General features: G+C 41.6%; 2 protein-coding genes across 6 annotated transcripts in view; one reads left to right on the forward strand and one right to left on the reverse strand.

The window, feature by feature from the left end:
• Nucleotides 1–243: 243 nt before the first annotated feature.
• LOC136847051 (SPRY domain-containing SOCS box protein 3-like) lies at nt 244–12297 on the reverse strand. Of its 3 annotated transcripts, none has more exons than XM_067118292.1 (2): nt 11816–12297; nt 244–4837 (listed from the first exon to the last, which is right to left on the reverse strand). In XM_067118292.1, exon 2 carries the CDS (start codon nt 4795–4797, stop codon nt 3997–3999), a length of 801 nt encoding a protein of 266 aa, XP_066974393.1. In that variant the 5' UTR covers nt 4798–4837; nt 11816–12297; the 3' UTR covers nt 244–3996. The 3 variants fall into 3 exon arrangements, with proteins under 3 accessions (XP_066974393.1, XP_066974395.1, XP_066974396.1); XM_067118294.1 differs by lacking the exon at nt 11816–12297 and adding an exon at nt 8011–8085; XM_067118295.1 differs by lacking the exon at nt 11816–12297 and adding an exon at nt 5398–5655.
• Nucleotides 12298–14174: 1877 nt separating this feature from the next.
• The window catches only part of CHORD (CHORD-like protein), a 251789-nt gene continuing 247843 nt past the window's right edge, over nt 14175–18120 (forward strand). For 2 of the 3 annotated variants that reach the window (XR_010855603.1, XM_067118301.1), the window contains exon 1: nt 14175–14410. Coding sequence is in view for 2 of the 3 variants with exons in the window: in XM_067118301.1 (XP_066974402.1) it covers nt 14344–14410 (67 nt within the window). In the remaining variant the exon portion in view is untranslated. The remainder of the gene's footprint in view (nt 14411–18120) is intronic. The other variant, XM_067118302.1, reaches the window with a different exon arrangement.

An 18120-nucleotide genomic window follows, 5' to 3' on the forward strand; every position in this document is an offset into this window, starting at 1 on the left:
TATTAAGAACTGTTTTTTTTTTCTGCTTCATTTCTAGTCAATGTCTTCCATTCTCCACCCATGACCAACCTAAATAGTGGGTCCTGCCGTCAACAAAGGTGTTAATAGTTCCATTTCCGGCCTCGAATAACAAATATCCTCGATTTTGGCGTGGTCTGGTGTTACTGCAAACCGTTCTCTCCAGCAGTCTGATATTCATAATTCATTCTCAACGCCAGCAGGAAAGGTCAATAAAACTCCAAGCAAAATTAACAAACGTTGTAAGAAAATAATAATAATGACAATACAGACCATTTTTAAATACAAATCATTACAAATATATTAATCATAAAATAGCTACATATCAGTTCCCTTGCGACGTGACATATCATTTGATACAAGACACAACGAACGAAAAATGCCGTCAATTTTACAGAACTGTTTACGTGCACAATTTAAAACCAGAGTAAAACTTTGACAAAGATATGCGCATTTTACGCGATGTTCAAGTTGTGGTACCTACCTAAATATTCATCTCAGTTTCACAGCTATGGCACTGACATAGCACTTGAAAACGCCGAATCAGGTTTGACATACTAAACGCCCCTATACTGTATAACATGCACATTGTTTTTTCGTTAGAAAACTGGTCGTATCATATCGCCTATTTGAACAAAAACAGACGGCCGAAATTGTACGATCTTTACGTGATTTTTAATGCTTGTACTAAAACGACTATGCTTGTACTAAAAACGGCTATTTTCTTTCTTTCAAAGTAGAATGAAAACAGAAAACAGCAAATCCTATGGGCGGAGAACTGCTAGGCCTATGACGTTGCGGACACTGTAGAAAATAGGCGAATAATTGGTGAATCACCCATAGAATGAAAAATTCTTTATCAAGTTTTCATTGCCACGAGGGAAAAACGAAATTATGCCATATACTGTATAACGAAAATGGAGATAAAAACTTGCAAAATTTGCTTTCCCAGCGTTAGTTTTCCGTACAGAGCCGCTGTGGCTGGACATATATTTAGACTACAGTAACTGTAAATACGCAAATTAAAGCTCTTTTGACTAGACTCTACAGATGGAAAATCACCCATTTCCTTATCAGTACAAGACAAATCTTCTTTACAGTAACACAAAGAGACAAGAATATAATGCAAAAATAATATAATAATAATAATAATGAAATAAAATAAACAAATTATTTTACTACGCAAGTAAATATATTCTGAGTCTAATCATTTCCTGTTTGTACAATCAGCTAACTCTGTCGACAGAGAGAGAATTATACCACAGTGTGAAACACAAATAAAGCAACGTTCTCAACCAATACGATGACGAACCATCGTGTAATGCTCCCTGTCTTTAGAATCTGAATGAATGCCGGTTAAAAAAAAACAGACACAGGCGGCTTAGCCTCAGATATTTGTGAATGAGTTCATCAAGTGGTGGTTGTATTTATTCATCTTATGGGGAGCGTGGCTGCGTGAAAGAATAGCTCAGATGATATTAATTACGTAAATCTCCCCCTGCCATTCAAATGTTTAGGAAGAAAGTGGCGTTCTTTTTGTTATGATTCCGATAATATTAAGGCCTGTCCACAATAGGAAATATTGTTTGGAAACTAAGTTTTGCAAACTGTTTGCAAACAGCGTGGAAACTCTTTACAAATAATGTTTCCTGTCCAGGCCTCAGTTGTCGTCAGGATGTCTGTTGGTGCAGTAGCCTCTGTGTTTTATTTGGTAGTTTTAATGCACTCGAGGAGGGATAAGAAAAAGAAAAAAGATGGGTGAGGAAGTTTTTAGAAAAAGGAGCGTGTCATGCTGACTTGGTTCTGGCGGGATTGAAAATAGTTGGAATAGGCTTTAACAATTTCGTAAATATGAATATGTAGAGGTACATATGTATATGCACATACCGGTGTGTATATGTTATGTACATGTAAAAGTACGTGTGTATAAGTGTATATATTTATTTATATATACACATATTCATATATACATAAACAATACATACATTATACGTGTATATATACATATACACAGAAACTCTAAATGTTTTCCATTCTGGATGAGAAACAAAAATACGGTAAACTGTATTTGGAGACAGTTTGTAAACTTTGTTTCCAAACAGTTTGGAAACTAAAACTGTTTTCAAAGTGTTCCCAAACTGTCTGCAAACTTTGTTTCCAAATAATGTTTCCTAGTGTGAGCAGGCCTTTAGACAGTTTTGGGGTTGGGGGGCGGGGACAAGGTGCGTTCATGTGGTTATGACTCATTTACTGACATAATTGTATCTTTCTATTCAGTATGCACATAATATTGAATAATTTGGAAATAATGTTCTAGATGGTGGTTATCATCTTTGAGATGATAGTTATTGCAGAAATACGTTAAATATTTCGTAGTGATACGAAGGATCACAACGCACAAATAATTAACTAATTGGCAACTAAGCAAGTGGCCTAACCGTACTGAACTGCAAAACATTCAAAACTGCTTTGATGTCAACACCAAGTGACCTCTCAATAAGGCTATTTTGCCTTTGTCTACCGGCAGGTATTTAGTCAAATTAAAAATTAGAATATAAAGGCAGACTATTGATAATTATACAAAATTGTATAGTCTTTTATAAGAATTCTTAGAAAACAGGTTTATTGATTAACGTTCTTTCACGCAACATGGCCTCAGAAACATTAGGCCTACTTAACCACACGATAAACACACTCATATACGTAGCTACTTCCAACTGACTTACGATAAAGCTCAACATATTCATCAGTCTGCAATTACACAATGCAAGAAAAAGTAGAATTGCATAATGGATGCATGGTTTTGTTTTAGTGAACGGCATTAAATGTATAGCCTTGCACACAATTGGCGATGAGTTCACAGAGTTTTGAACATGAGTGTTTCAATTTCCCCTGTCAGTACTAATACAGTTGTTTAATTTGAAAACGTTTTTGCATAAGTACATAGGGTCAAAGGTCACAAAGGGTTATTTCCCGAGCTCTGAAAGAATGATCGATAACTTATCTTACGTTTTCACAGAATAATCGACGATGGTCAATAGTATTTTTTTCCACTGAACTTCCAATTTGGCAGGTAACTTAGACGAAAGCTTTAAAAAATTAAATGTTTCACAGACGAGTTGTCACTTGGACAAAAAAAAATCGTTCGTATATAAAATTACTTTCTGACCATTTCCGAAAACTAAGTCTGTGGCTAATGACCATATAAAGAAGGAAGAGAAATATGCTTTAAATCGTCAACTGTACATTCTGTGTGCTTCAGTGACTGGAAGTTAGTTAATTCAGTTAAAATCGTAGACCGGATATCCACAGCGATTTTTTGCACTGACTGTCTTTGCAAACAAAGAACTTATGCAAGATTTTTTTCTTGACAGACAGATTATTACAACAATGTTTTTTTCAGTAGATACCCAATTTCAGGACGAGAATCTGTAATCTTTCCAATAATTTTATCTTAGTGATAATTATATTTAAAAATTGAATGTTAGTTTTACTCTCACTCGTACAATGATGCATCTAACGCTATGTGCAAATATTCTTTGGCAAATTCAAAACCTGAGTTGATGATTCCTTATGCTGTCATTTCTATCTTCCGATGACCACCCGAGTGTCTTATGAAGGCTCTCAGCTTTTTTGACGTCTTTATTCCACGGACACTGAGATCCCGTGTCATCTTGGGACGAGTTCCTACGACTTGACTAGATCTTGCTAGACTTATGCTTAATGCAACTTGATTCTTCTAAACGACTTACAAACAAGAACGCCCCGGAACGAATTAACCGGCGAATTATTTACAAAACCGGCGGGCGTGCATCGCATATTTGATATTCACAAAGGGTCGTAGTATTTACAGCAGTATCGCCTACGATAATTTGCCTAAGTATCGTCCGCTTGCAACAACGCGTGATCGTAACTGGACGAACTTTGCTCTGTCTTGCTGCCGGACTCTTGGCGTCTCTCTGAGGGCGGCCGCTGATGTCAGGAGGGCACCGCAGGCTGATTGGTTAGTGACAATAGTGGACTACGCCCGTTGGCCTGCGACGGGGGCAGGTCATCCTCGAGGTAATGGCGAAGGGCGGGGGGCAGTGGCAAAGTATAGAGCAGGTGCGGTTGCGGCAGAGCGGAGAGGAGGGCATGGCGCGCCCTGTCTTGCAAACCCAACCACCCTCTCCTTGTCGCACCCAAGCTCAATTCGGTCTTGGCAGCCGTCGATGCTATGACGGGGTACAGGGGCTCCGTCACGGCGTCCAGCCCTGTGAAGGCGACACCTAACCAGCGAGCGTCCTTGAAGAAGCCGAGGACTCCCTGTTCCCCGTCGAAGAGAACCCCAATGGTCGTGGCCCGGTTCTCCCTGAAGGGGTCGGTGTACTTCCGCCATATCCCGTTGTGCCAGAGCAGGCCCTTATGGGAGAGCCCCCAGCCGAACTCGTCCTCCCCGATGAGACTGACGAAGGTGTCAGCGTGAAGCCGGGCGGAAGACGTGCACACGCCGAACATGACGGCCGTGCCGAAGAGACGCTGCGACACGTGCACTTCCCAGTAGTGGAGGCCACCGTTGATTTCATGCGTGCCCCTCACGGCCGCCGTGCCGTGCGACCAGTTGGGGTGGAAGAGGGCAGTCCTTGCATAGAGGCGGACCTCGTGGCTCTTGTGGTGCTGGCTCCACCGCCACCAGGCGTTGCATCCGTGGCGGAGCGGTGGGTGGGGGACCTCCTTGTACTGACTGGGGATCCTGTTTTGAGATGCGAGCGTCCCCTCCGAATTCTCGTCATGGGTCATGGCAGCATAACAGGACTTTGTGTCACTCACTCTGGCAATCCTGAGAATGGAAAGGAATGCGTCTGTAAATAAATTTATATTAAATACATTTGCTCAATAAAGAAATGTGTAAATAAATTATTAAATAAATAAATTATTAAACCCACGTCTGAATTTATGAGACTGGTATGTACACACACATACACACACCTTTCTAAGATCAGGAGAGGAAAAGATCTTAGACAGTTCTGCCATATCTATTTATCTCTTTCAATTTCACCATCGAGGTTTATCCCTCGTTTATGGCTTTACCTGAGATCCGTCATGTACTGTGCTTCGTTTTCTAAAGAAACAGCGTTGAGTAACTTTTGGTTGTTCCTAATGAATTTTCTTTCTTTGAAATAATAATTATAATCATAGTTCTCACAATAATATCATAATGCATTTAATAAATTAACACCTCAAATCTGTGAGGGTGGTTCGACAGGAATAGCTTTTCAAGCCATTTGCTGATTGTCCGTATTCTATGATAGCAGTTATTTATTGGTTACATGATTAAATTTTTCAGTGCCTCTGCAGGTTAAATAAACTATTCATCATTTAGGGGAAAAAATAATTTACCATTAATTACACAGCCCCCTGTTTCTGAGAATGAAGACGCTCCAAGGGCAGTGGAGAGATATAATCCGCTTCGGCTATCCCTCGGGCTATCCATACTGTCTGTCCACTGACACTCACTGCTTGCTGGCGGCTGCTCGACGTTACCACTGGCCACCGTTCTTCTTCTTGATCGAGCTGGCCTTTTAAATGCCCTCGCTGACCACGTGTCAGCGAATTGAGGTTTGGCAGCGCCGGCCAAAAATTATGCCATATCTCTGTGTTTTTATGAAAATAAAGGAGGTTTGTACGGAAAATATGTGATGTCAAATATGTTTTCGTTGTCACCCTTAAATGAACAACATTTTTTTTTATTTGTGTGAGTAGGCTATAACAAGAATAAAAGTTTTAATCATAACAATGAGACGTTTGACACCGCAGGGATTCCTTACTCGCCCGCCCTACAGATCTCAGAAAGGTAAACGAAGTATAAATATGTGCTATTAAACATAAGTGTCTCAGAATATAGTAATACAAAAACAGATTCCATTATTTAGTTCATTGTTCTTTGTTACTGTACACACACACACACACACACACACACACACACACACACACATATATATATATATATATATATATATATATATATATATATATATATATTAATATTAACTTTATCACATACACAATTGTTCTGTGCATTAGTAGAATTACTAAAGGACCTCATTCAAACTGGATGGTATCTAATGGAGTTTTTATTCAAAAAGTTACAAGCTTTCTTGGACAAACAGTCCACATTATCAAGTATCCGTTTGGTACGGATACTTGATAATGTGGACTGTTTGTCCAAGAAAGCTTGTAACTTTTTGAATAAAAACTCCATTAGATACCATCCAGTTTGAATGAGGTCCTTTTTATATATATATATATATATATATATATATATATATATATATATATATATATATATATATATATATATATATATATATATATAATCAACACAGTCACGTGTGGAACAGAAATAAATTTGTGACTCACGTCAGGATCGAACCCAGGTCTTTCAGTTGAAAGGCAAGGGCAATACTCACTAAGCCATACAAGTCTAAAAGAAGTTGAAACCTGAGAGCAACTGCACCCAATGAATTACTTGGGCAAGCTAACTGCTTGCATACCAGCGAGTTTGCTGAGTCGGGAAGTTGGAGAAAACTCGCTGGTATGCAAGCAGTTAGCTTGCCCAGGTGATTCCTTGGGTGCAGTTGCTCTCAGGTTCCAACTTCTTTTAAACTTGTATGGTCTAGTGGGCAGCGCCCTTGCCTCTCAACTGAAAGACCTGGGTTCGATCCTGACGCGAGTCAGAAATTTATTTCTGTTCCACACTGATTGTGTGTTGATTATTTCCATCTTATTCACTCAGAAGGGATAATTCGAATGAAATGCTTTCAATTGGGTCATTGCTGAGTCGGGAAGTTGGAGAAAACTCGCTGGTATGCAAGCAGTTAGCTTGCCCAGGTAATTCCTTGGATGCAGTCGCTCTCAGTTCCAGCTTTTTTTAGACTAGTATGGCCTAGTGGGCAGTGCCCTTGCCTTTCAACTGAAAGACCTGGGTTCGATCCTGACGTGAGTCAGAAATTTATATTATATATATATATATATATATATATATATATATATATATATATATATATATTTATATATATATATATATATATATATATATATAGTAATATAGAATATATATATATGATGAACTATATACTGTATATATATATATATATATATATATATATATATATATATATATATATATATATATATATATATATATATATATATATATATATATATATATATATATATATATATGCTTAAAAATCACAGTAGATGCGCGTGACTTCAGTGCGTAAGCGAATCCCACAGGAAAATGACAGGCAGTACCAAGCGCTTTCACGTTTATTAACGCATCATTAATAGACGTGAAAGCGCTTGGTACTGAACTTCTGCCTGTCATTTTTCCTGTGGGATTTCGTATACACACACACACACACACACACACACACACATATATATATATATATATATATATATATATATATATATATATATATATATATATATATATATATATATATATATATATATATATATATATATATATATATATATATATATATATATATATATATATATATATATATATATATATATATATATATATATATAATGGTACAAAGGCAGCCAGTTGCAAAACTGTAAAAATGCCCACATTTCAGAACCATGATAATACACACTCATACACAGTTCATTCCGTATTTGCTAGACCTGGCCACGAGAGAGAGAGAGAGCATTTTATTTCGGCAAAAACAACTCAGTGGGAGGTAGGCACTTTGAAGTCGTATTTTAAAAATATCTGACTAACAAGAGCTTTAACAAAGAAAGTACACATTGCATGAATATGACATTTTACATGAAAGCTATTGCTATTGTAACGATAAATCAGCTATTGTAACGATAAATCACGTATATATGTATAATTAGTTAATAAGTTAATTATACCGCATTACGTCTAAATCACTCATTCGCCTTCATAAAACATACAGTAAACTATCATACACACAACACAATCTACACTACCTTCAAATCGGAGACTAGAGAAGCCATGTTACACACAACAATGCCACGAACTCTACTGGCCCAGGAAATCAGAAATAGCAAGTTCGTCCAACGAAAGATAATTGATCTTGATGTTGACATAGCCTATCATACTATAGACAGGTGACGCAAGGCTTAAATGACAATTTTAAACTGAAAATGTTCGTCACTGAACTGAGTCATACGGACAGAGAATAGGGAGGAAATGTAAACAAAACATAACTTGTGAAATGTGTTAAAATCTATTGGCGTTGCTATTTTTGATCCATGAAATCGCAATGTGTAGCCCTATTCCATACGTTTAAAGTTTAATTCTCCAGGTTCAGTTTGAAGTTTGAGACTGGCATTAGCGAATACGTCATCATCATCTTAAAATATTCAAGTTTGTTCTCTTCGTGATTCATCGGATAACCATAAGAACAGGCTGGTAGTTTTAATAACTGATTTGAATACCGATACAACTACATTAGCCTTTGGATGGGAGTTAGTCATATGAGCATGTCTGAGAGAGAGAGAGGGGGGGCGGCGGGGCACATAGGCGTAGGCTATTAATGTAAATATATAACTTGGCGGGTGCCTTTCATTTCATAAAAACCTCTGTTTTTCTCAGCTCCCAAACCTCTCTCTCTCTCTCTCTCTCTCTCTCTCTCTCTCTCTCTCTCTCTCTCTCTCTCTCTCACCAGATGTACTTAAGCAATAGATTTACTGTGTCACATTGCAGGCTACGAAGCAGTCCAAGACCGAAACTCAAAAGGCCATGGTCTAGGAAAATCAGACTAGCTACCTCGTACATAGATCCATAGGTCTACAGAGAGGCTCAATTGGTCTATGTGCTTGGAGTGCTCCGGCTCGCTTAAAATTGAACCCTGGTCACTCATTTGAAAACTGAAATTGTTAGTGGTCCTTTTGAGAGAGAGAGAGAGAGAGAGAGAGAGAGAGAGAGAGAGAGAGAGAGAGAGAGAGAGAGAAAGCAGCAGCAGTTTGATTACGAAGTGAACAGATAACATTAAGCTTTAATACACCCAACGTTTGGTTTGATTAACAGGCATGCAAACATTTATCATTGATAAAATTGGTATTACTCCATGAATATTGTATAATACTGGTTAAATTTTATTTATTTTACGTTTATTTTGCAATATCACAAAAAACGAGACCAGTGGTTGAACAAATGAGGCAGATACTTGCGCTAAACTAGACTCATATTTATAAACAAATTTTTCAAGACACTTACACAGTCTTACTATATTCGAAGACAGAAGGACATTTTAAAAAGTTTATTTGGACAAGCGAAATTTGTAGTAAATGAAGTCATCGCTTCATAATTCATTGTGGGTAGTGATAAAAAATTCATAAGCCTGCCAAGATTTTTCATTATACTTACAAGGTCAGCTGGGTAAACACCGATGAAAGAGAGAGAGAGCACAAAAGTAATAACAGCAGTTGAGGAAACAGAAAACTTTGAAGTTAGTGTTGGATTACGCCAGGGGTCAGCATTAAGCCCATTTTTGTTTGTGCTGGTCATGGACGTGTTGAGTGAAGAGACCAGGAATGAAGTGCTGTGGGAGTTGTTGTACGCTGATGATCTGGTGATTACTGCTGAAGATGAGGAGGACCTACAGAGAAGGGTTGGAGAGTGGCAGGAGTCTTTAGAGAGGAGTAGCTTAAGGGCGAATGTGAATAAAACAGAGGTTTTAGTGAGCAGTAGGGAAGATAGAAACAGAATAGTAATATAAGAAAGAGGGAGGATGTGAGGCTGAAGTGGACAGTAGGATAAAAGAGATGTAGCTGGAGTTGTGTGTGATAAGAAAATGCCAATCAAGCTAAAAGTCAAGATCTATAGCACAGTGATAAGACCAGTGTTAATGTATTGATCAGAGACATGGGCTCTAAGAAGAAAAGAGAAAATAAAGTTTGAGAGAACAGAGATGAGAATGCTGATGTGGATTATGGGAATACCGCTGCTGGAGAGATTGGAAAATGATGAAATAAGAAGAGGAGGAGCAGGCTTAGTAAAGATAACAGAGGTGATAAGAAAGTCACGATTGAGATGGTATGGGCATGTGTCGAGGAGGGATGACGAGGAGGGAGTGAAGAGGGCTTGGGAAGAGCTTGTTAGAAGAAGAACATCGAGAGGGAGACAGAGAATTAGATGGTGAGATAAAGTGAAGGAAGATATGGAGAGAAGAGGTTTGGTGGAGGTTGATGCCTTTGATAGAAGGCAATGGAGAAGGCACATCAGGCAACCGACCCCTTAACGTAGGGATAACGGCGGGAAAGAAGAAGAAGAAGAGAGAGAGAGAGAGTGCACTGAATTTCTGTTCCAGCCAATATCAATTTAACATTATGATAGATTTTTTTTTTATCACCGGGTGACATATCACTCAGGTATACACAGTACCTATTTGATGTTTCGAGTTACCTGACTAGAACGCGCGTGCTTGCACTCAGGCAAGCACACACACACATACACACACACACACACACACACACACACACACACACACACACACACACACAGAGAGAGAGATTATACAGTAGTATCAAGACAAATTTTTTCCTACTAAATCCTTTCTCTCTCTCTCTCCTTAAACATGTACATAAACATAGAAAAAATATTTGTATATTTTAATTAAAGTAATTGGTTTCATATTGCGAGGAATGTCCACTTCCTCTAACGAACGCAAATCCTCTCTCTCTCCTTAAACATGTGCATAGACACAGAAAATAAAATTTTCTTTTTGCAAAGAATGTCCACTTCCTCTAACGAACGCAAACTCTCTCTCTCTCTCTCTCTCTATTGTAGGAAGCATAAGCACTGTCCCTTAAATGATCTTTCAAGTACATGAACCACAGCTGAGGCACGCACAGGTAAAGAAACGTAAGCGTCCGATTCTGGGTGAATCTTCTTCTTACCTGCAATGAAAGGAATTATGATTTTCATGTCACTGTTGTTATGGTTGCAATCAGCGTTTTCATAGCATTTTTATGTTGTGGTTGATGCTTAGTTTATATCTTAAAATACATGTTTTATCGCCTAAATTCTTAAGGAAGTTGGATGGACAATGTTGAAGCAGCGCTTTAGAAACTGTATCGGTTTCTCAAATATTCTTGGATTTCCGTATCAATACCTGACAATCGCTGGCAAATTTTGCGTGAACGGCTCTGTCATTTGTCTGGTTTAGGGTGGGTTGTGGGTTGGGGAGGGAGGGAGGTTGAAGAAGTGGATTTTAAATCGTCCCATAAAATTTCTAGTGAATGTAATTAAAATCACGCAAAATTTCGTGTCTTCTCGTCCTCACAACTGTTGATCGTAGCTGTATGTGTAGAGTTTGCTTGAATCAACCGAAATAATGATAAACAACAAAAGCATGCAAGCTTATCCATGAAACCTTTCGAGGAGACTAAGTTCATGCTGGAGTCTCTCTCTCTCTCTCTCTCTCTCTCTCTCTCACACACACACACACACAGACACACAAAACGATTCTGTTCGCATACACCGGCAAGGATAAGAATGTCATCAACTCCGTTTGCGTGTCACGACTCCAGCACTCTCAAACTCCGCATAGCTCGGTACGCAGATCCTGGAGTGAGCCTAAAAATAACGGTGACACATCCCCGCAACTCATGACATCCGAAAAGCAATGGTTCGTCAAACTACGCAATCGATAGCCCTCCCGTTGCGTAATGAGACTTCCTTGGACACAGACACCAACGTATATTTACCGACGGAGAGATTATTATTCGTCTGCAGGACGCAGTTCGATCACGGCACGACTTGACTCACCTTAAAACATGCCTCAAGTTGACAGTCAGGCAGGTGGGCCTAAGTTTCCATTGACCTGGGCGACGGTTTGCTTCGGAACTGAGGCATGTAGTAGGGGGGCGTTCGCCTCACCTCACCAACGGCTGGCGAGCTTTTGGCACTTGATCACATGGGAGTTTAACGACGAAGCCTCGGGAGAGGTGTACTGCCTTCTCAGTCTATCTCTCTCCCCGGTGCGAATTGCCACTGTTGGTTAAAGGGAAATTTTTTGGGGCTGGTGCAGCGCCCCAACAGCTGACTGACGACGAGGGGAAGGCGGTTGCCAGTTAGTCAGTCTGCGGAAACCTTCCTCCCCTCCGAACTTTAAATAAACGTTTAGGCAATTTAACCCAAGGTGTTTGGGCGCCCCTCCGGAGAGACGATCAGCGGCATCAAATACCTGTCGTTTTATTAAAAATCCTGAGATTATGAAACGAAAGCGCGATATCAACTTAAAAGGGGGAATCGTGAACGCTCTTCCCTATATAAGTTTATCGATCAGATGATAGTAGTTGCAGTCGGCCTCACTGACTGCTCCCTCCCGCCCAAGCTCAGTGAGGGGTTTAGGTCGATACGGCATCTGTTCCTCGATTCTTTAAAGGGGCGGCGGGATCTCTGGCTCGGTTTGAAACTTGTCCACGCAGAAACTTCTTTGTAGATTTGTAGTTGAAAAGGCAATTTCATTTTTATGTTTTCCCCTGATCGCGAATGAAATAAGAATTATGTGTTCCTAATAAAATAAATGATAATGGCACTTACGATCATCTACTATTCTACTGTAAATAAAAGCTGTTTATAAATCTATAAATGCCCGAACAAAGGCTGTTTGTGCGACAGGGGAAATCTGATCATTAATCTTCACATCGTTTCCGTCATGTCTACCAGAATAGTGAAAAGAAAAATAATTGTTTATTTCCTCTTGAACTGTCGGACAATAAGGCGACGTGGTCTTTTGACAAACTGATGAATAGCGATGTCAACCTTATTATCATTTATTGTTCAAGTAGCCTAAATAATCGTATAAAATTTGCTGTGCGCATATCAATCATTCAATATACCTCTTTAACAATGATTCCTTCAGTGTAATAAAAATCCACAATTATATAGTAAACTATATTACTATAGGCCTATAATTGTGGATTTTTATTAAACATTTTTTCACGAGATTGTGAATTTCTTACCATTAATTCCTTCAGTTTGACAAATAAAAATATTGTGGTAAAACAATTTTTGAAGGACGCCATGAATAAAAAAAATATACTATGGGAAGTTTGGTAAACTTTTCTTTCATATGAAAGAAACACTACATTTTAAATAAATAACTTAGAAATAAATTAATAAGCAGGGCTGAAGTTAATGATGGCAATAATAATATGCAATGTATGTCAGTTTATTATCCTGTGTATTATTATAATACTCTGCAGGTAATAAACTCTACGTTTAAATTTAAACTTTGCATTGTCCAACCAATGAGCCATCCCACCTCTCCCCCCCCCCCACGACATTCCCTCTGGTCCAACCGCTATCCCGTAAATATGTACACATTCTAATCTTATCATTATTTTTGACGGCTGATTAATAATGCTTTCCACATCCATTTCTTTATCAATTACATAACACTTGAAGTGGCGACATTCCTTCCATACATATTTAGCTTTCTTTGAACTCTGCCTTTAATTCTGTGCACATTGTATTATATAAGTTTTGTATACACTCTTTTTCATATATATTCAATCATCATTTATAATTTACTGACGGCGCAAAATTCTGACCTTTTCCGATTTTTTCTTACAAATTCCACTAACTTCCTTTTGTTCTGGTACGTTCAAGATGTTTCCTTTCCTTACCGTCTTTTGCATGAAGAATACTTCGTTATTTCTAGTGCCCATATAACGTTATTTCTTGGTTATTTCATCTTAATAAGACATTCGGCGTTTATATATATTCTCTGGATAATATCTTTACATATGACTCTCTGTAGAATACTCCATTTATGGAATATTCTGGCAAGAATAAGATGTCGCTTTCGGCATTTCGTTTTTATCATGGATAGTACTTCTACTTCTTTATTTAAAATATCTGCATTTATCTAAGTATTATATATATATATATATATATATATATATATATATATATATATATATATATATATATATATATATATATATATATATATATGTGTGTGTGTGTGTGTGTGTGTGTGTGTGTGTGTATATATATATATATATATATATATATATATATATATATATATATGTATATTCTATATCAATAAGAGTTGTATCATCCGTTTTATAAATTTTTTCTGAACATTAAGAATAGAGGATAGCATTGTAGCAACAGTATGCGAAGTCCAAGCCGAAAGCAGGAACCCGAACGCGAGTGACAATGTTTTCGTTTTGATCGTAACGTAATGATCTCGAACTTCGACGGCTGCAGCACATGCAACCCGTCTGGTAAAACTTATTCGTAAAGCTTTAACCCCTTTATAGTATTTTCGCATCAGAATAATGACTCAAGTGCAGTGCTATAATAAAGGATGCGGCCAGAAATTCAATCCCGAAGACAATCCCTCAGGTAAGTTGCAAAGGAAGTCTTCACCTAACCTTGCAGTGAGAGATCACGGGGCTAAGCACTAGGGTGACTTAACGTCTCACATGGTTATTTGTTTTAGGAACGTTTTGTTCAGTGTGTAATAGTCAATTTAGTTTTATGGAAGGCCCTTGAACAAATTAAACTCCCGTAGGCTAACCAAAACTTACCCTAGGATGGGCAAAGTGGAGATTCTGTTAAGATATCCTTGGGGGCATTGGGCCAGGAATGGTCGAGGTGCCCCCAACCAGGTCAGGCAACAATGCCCTAGCTTTACAGAATGCTAGTTGTTCCGACACAATATACAAACCCTCGGTCCTTTAGGGATTACTTTCAGGCGTAGGCTGGAAACGGCCGTTGAACTTCAAACAAGGTGGGTAGGCAGTTAACTACTCTCCGGGAGGTGGGGGTACCGCCAGCCCGGATGTAAACTTTCCAATTTGCTTTCAGCCGTCGTAGCGTTCGGATGTTGTCTTCATCGCTCTCTGCCTGACTGCTTTTTTCTTCATTTTTCGGTGGGTAACCTTTGTTTTTTCTTCCTGAATTCATTATGGACATGCCTATCCCCAGCGTGTATCCCAGGGTGGGAGGGAAGAAATGTAGGTAGAACTAAGTTATAGGTACACGGCGGGTATTTAGCAAGAAATGGCAGTTTCTTATAGTATTTTGGATGCTTATTAACAATTTAACGTTAATTTTTGGCGGTCGGCTGTAATTAACTTACAATTTACCTTTGAACTCTGCCCTACGGTAAGGGGGACCCCGATGAGAATCCGGGGTTTCCATACGCGATCTTCATGAGACAGCATCGGTACATCTGTTTCGAACGGTTCATATCCCATCTGGCAAGTGCAATAACTTGTTAACGTATGGGTAACTCCCCCCCAACCCCCGGGCCAGTACTAAACACGGCGAAGGGACATTCCATTTAGCCGACAACAAATAAATGCACCGCCAGTGTCAGAAGCCCTAAAAGTGTTGAAAAAACCAGTTTCCAAGGTACTGCACTTGCCGGACGGGATATGAACCGTTCGAAACAGACGTAGCCGTGCTCTGTCTTGTGAAGATCGCGTTGGGAAACCCCTTGTTGGATGGACTTCAGGGGACAATTACAGGTTAATTACAGCCGACCGCCAAAAAATAACGTTGAATTGTAAATAAGCAATCAAAATACCATAAGAAACTGCTATTTCTCGCTAAATACCCGCGGTGTCTCTATTACTTAGAAATACCGAAATGTAATTCTTTTAGGTCTAGTGTCGACGCGGACCCACACGCTCTCTGCACATCTTGCAGGGGACGTGTGTGTTCGCGCGACGCTCCTTGTAATGAGTGTTGCTCTTTGTCCCCTGAGCAACGGACGAAGTTCGAGGGGAGGAAACATTACCGTCGTAAGCCTACCAAGGAGTTGTCCGAGGGTAATACGCCCCCGATGACTTTAGTGGTGGCAAATGTGTCGGGTTCATATCTCCCTCCTGGCGAGCTTCCCCTACTTGCTCCCTCTCCCTTGGGTGAGGACTCTCCCTCCCCTTCCTCTTTCGTTTCATCACTTGTGGAAGGGCGCGGGGTAGAGTTGGACCGGGACATCCTCTCGGGGGTCTCTTCCCGTTCTGGAGGGGAGTTTTTTCCTCCAGAGCGGGTAGAGGCTTCCCAAACTAACCCAACTTTTGCTTCAGGTCTCGGGCTGGATAGCCAGGCTACGGACTCGTCTTCAACCTGGCTACACCTGGCACGTGACTGGAGGGACTGGTACCTCATCTTTCCACCACTCCAGTTACCACTCACTCGGCAACGACAGCTACTACAACATCAGTCTCCATGTCTAGGTTCGCGCAGCTCCCAGTATTGGTAGCCTCTCATCTGGATACCCAAGTCTCGGCTTCCCCTTCCATGCAACATGCGGTACCGCTGCCTCCTGGGTTCCTGGCCCCGTTCACGCGACCGGGCCCCACCTACGTGGTGACGTCATCCTTCCCTTATGTGACTGTCGCTGCTCCCGTTGCTGACCCTGGCTCATCTTCGACTGCAGTTCCTGGCTTCATGATCCAGCCTGGCTCTTCATCTGTTCCTCTCCCCATTCCTTCGACTCTGGCGCGGCCCGGCCCGACTACCCACGCACCGCCCGTGCCTGCATTCCCGGCCCCGCCCACTTTCATTCCTGGCCGACAGACGGTTGCTCCCGCCTAAGTAAGTGCTGGCCTGAGCACTGCGGTCTCTACCCAGGATGTGTCTTCTGCTGCAGCCCCTCCTACTGTTCCTGAGTCTTCGGCTGCACCCGCCTGGTTTGGGGATCTGACGGCGATACTGAAGCAGATGGTGAAGAAGAAGAGGTCTAGGAAGGTGTTGTCATCTTCGTCTTTGTCATCGTCTTCGTCTGCTGCCTCTTCTGCTTCTCCTTCTGAGGCTTCGCGGCCGAAGAAAAAGAAGCCTGCCTCTCCCCCAAGAAAGTCTCGTGCACGGGACTTCCAAAGGTCTGCCTCCTTCCACAGGGAAGGCAGTGGGATCCCTCGTCAGCTCTTCCCGATCCTCGGATCAGGGAACTGCTGCCCTGGCCTCTGGGTCAGTCGCATCGGGAGCCAAGGGTGTGCAGACCAAGGTCTGCACCCCCTCGCTATGCCTAAGAAAACTGCTTCTAAGGCCAGCAAGTCCGCATCAGACACTCGTACGCAAGTTGCTCCGAGTACCCTGGTCCCCAAGGAGACCCAGGTACCCCAGGCTGATATGGGAGAAACTTCTCGTCGTACAGACCAGGGCGTGGGGCAAGAGAAAGAACCCGGGCATGCAGGTGCCCCGGCTCTTCCTGCTGGCACTCCTGTGAGTGCCAAGTCAGGTTCTCGGGATAGCACTTCAGCCCCTCGGGGCCGAACGCCAGGAGAGGTGGAGAAGAGGTCCCCTGCTCAGTCTTCTCGAGAGATTATGGCCCCGAAGAAGACTGGGGCGCGTCCAGAGGACAGCGCAAGCTCGCGCCAGCCAGACACGCGCTCGACTCCTCCCAGTCCCCGGCCACGTCCACACAGCCAACCCGGTTCGGGGGAAGTGAGCGCGCAGCTTGGCTCACACGAGCCGCTCCGCTCTCCTTGGCAGACTGCTTCGCCTAGGCTAAAGCAGTCTTCTCGACCCGGGCTGCCGTCACCCCCGCGGGTTGGTGACCGCTCCCAGCCCGCTGCCTCTGTTGGTTCTGCCAGCAAAGCCAGTGGGAGCGCCCGATCTTCCTCGCCTGTCCCCTCTGCCCCTTTGGCTTCTTCCAAGGGGCGCGAGTCGGACAGGAAGAGCTCTGGCGAGTTTTTTTCCCCAGAGTTCTAGCTCGTGGGCGTACGAACCTGGCTCGGTCCTTGGCTCGACCAGGTCCTACGCCTGCGTGGTCCAGGAAGGATCGCGGGGGTCTGCCAAGGTTCTCCCTCCTGCAGGGAGAGTAGATCGGGAGGACCGCACTCTGGAAGGACTCAAGGGTCCTCTGCCCCAGGATGTGGACACCCCCGAGATACAGAGGACTTTTGCAGAGGTTATTGCGCTGATTCGTCAGCACAATGACCTTGGGGAAGGGACCACGGCCTCTTCTGTGGATTGTCCATCGCGCCTCGAATCCTTTTGGGGACCTAAGAAGGAACCCAAGACTTCGGTGGGGCTGCCATGGTCCATGCTTGCCGAGGGGGTCCTCGACCAGGTGAACAGTCTTGTGTTTGGGCAAGACAGCT

This window comes from Macrobrachium rosenbergii, chromosome 16, assembly GCF_040412425.1.
Source record: "Macrobrachium rosenbergii isolate ZJJX-2024 chromosome 16, ASM4041242v1, whole genome shotgun sequence".
NCBI classification, from domain to species: Eukaryota; Metazoa; Arthropoda; class Malacostraca; order Decapoda; family Palaemonidae; genus Macrobrachium; species Macrobrachium rosenbergii.

Bases quoted from the DNA above. Each gene is read 5' to 3' on its own strand.
- LOC136847051 (XM_067118292.1), bottom strand. From the start codon at position 4,797: ATGACCCATGACGAGAATTCGGAGGGGACGCTCGCATCTCAAAACAGG.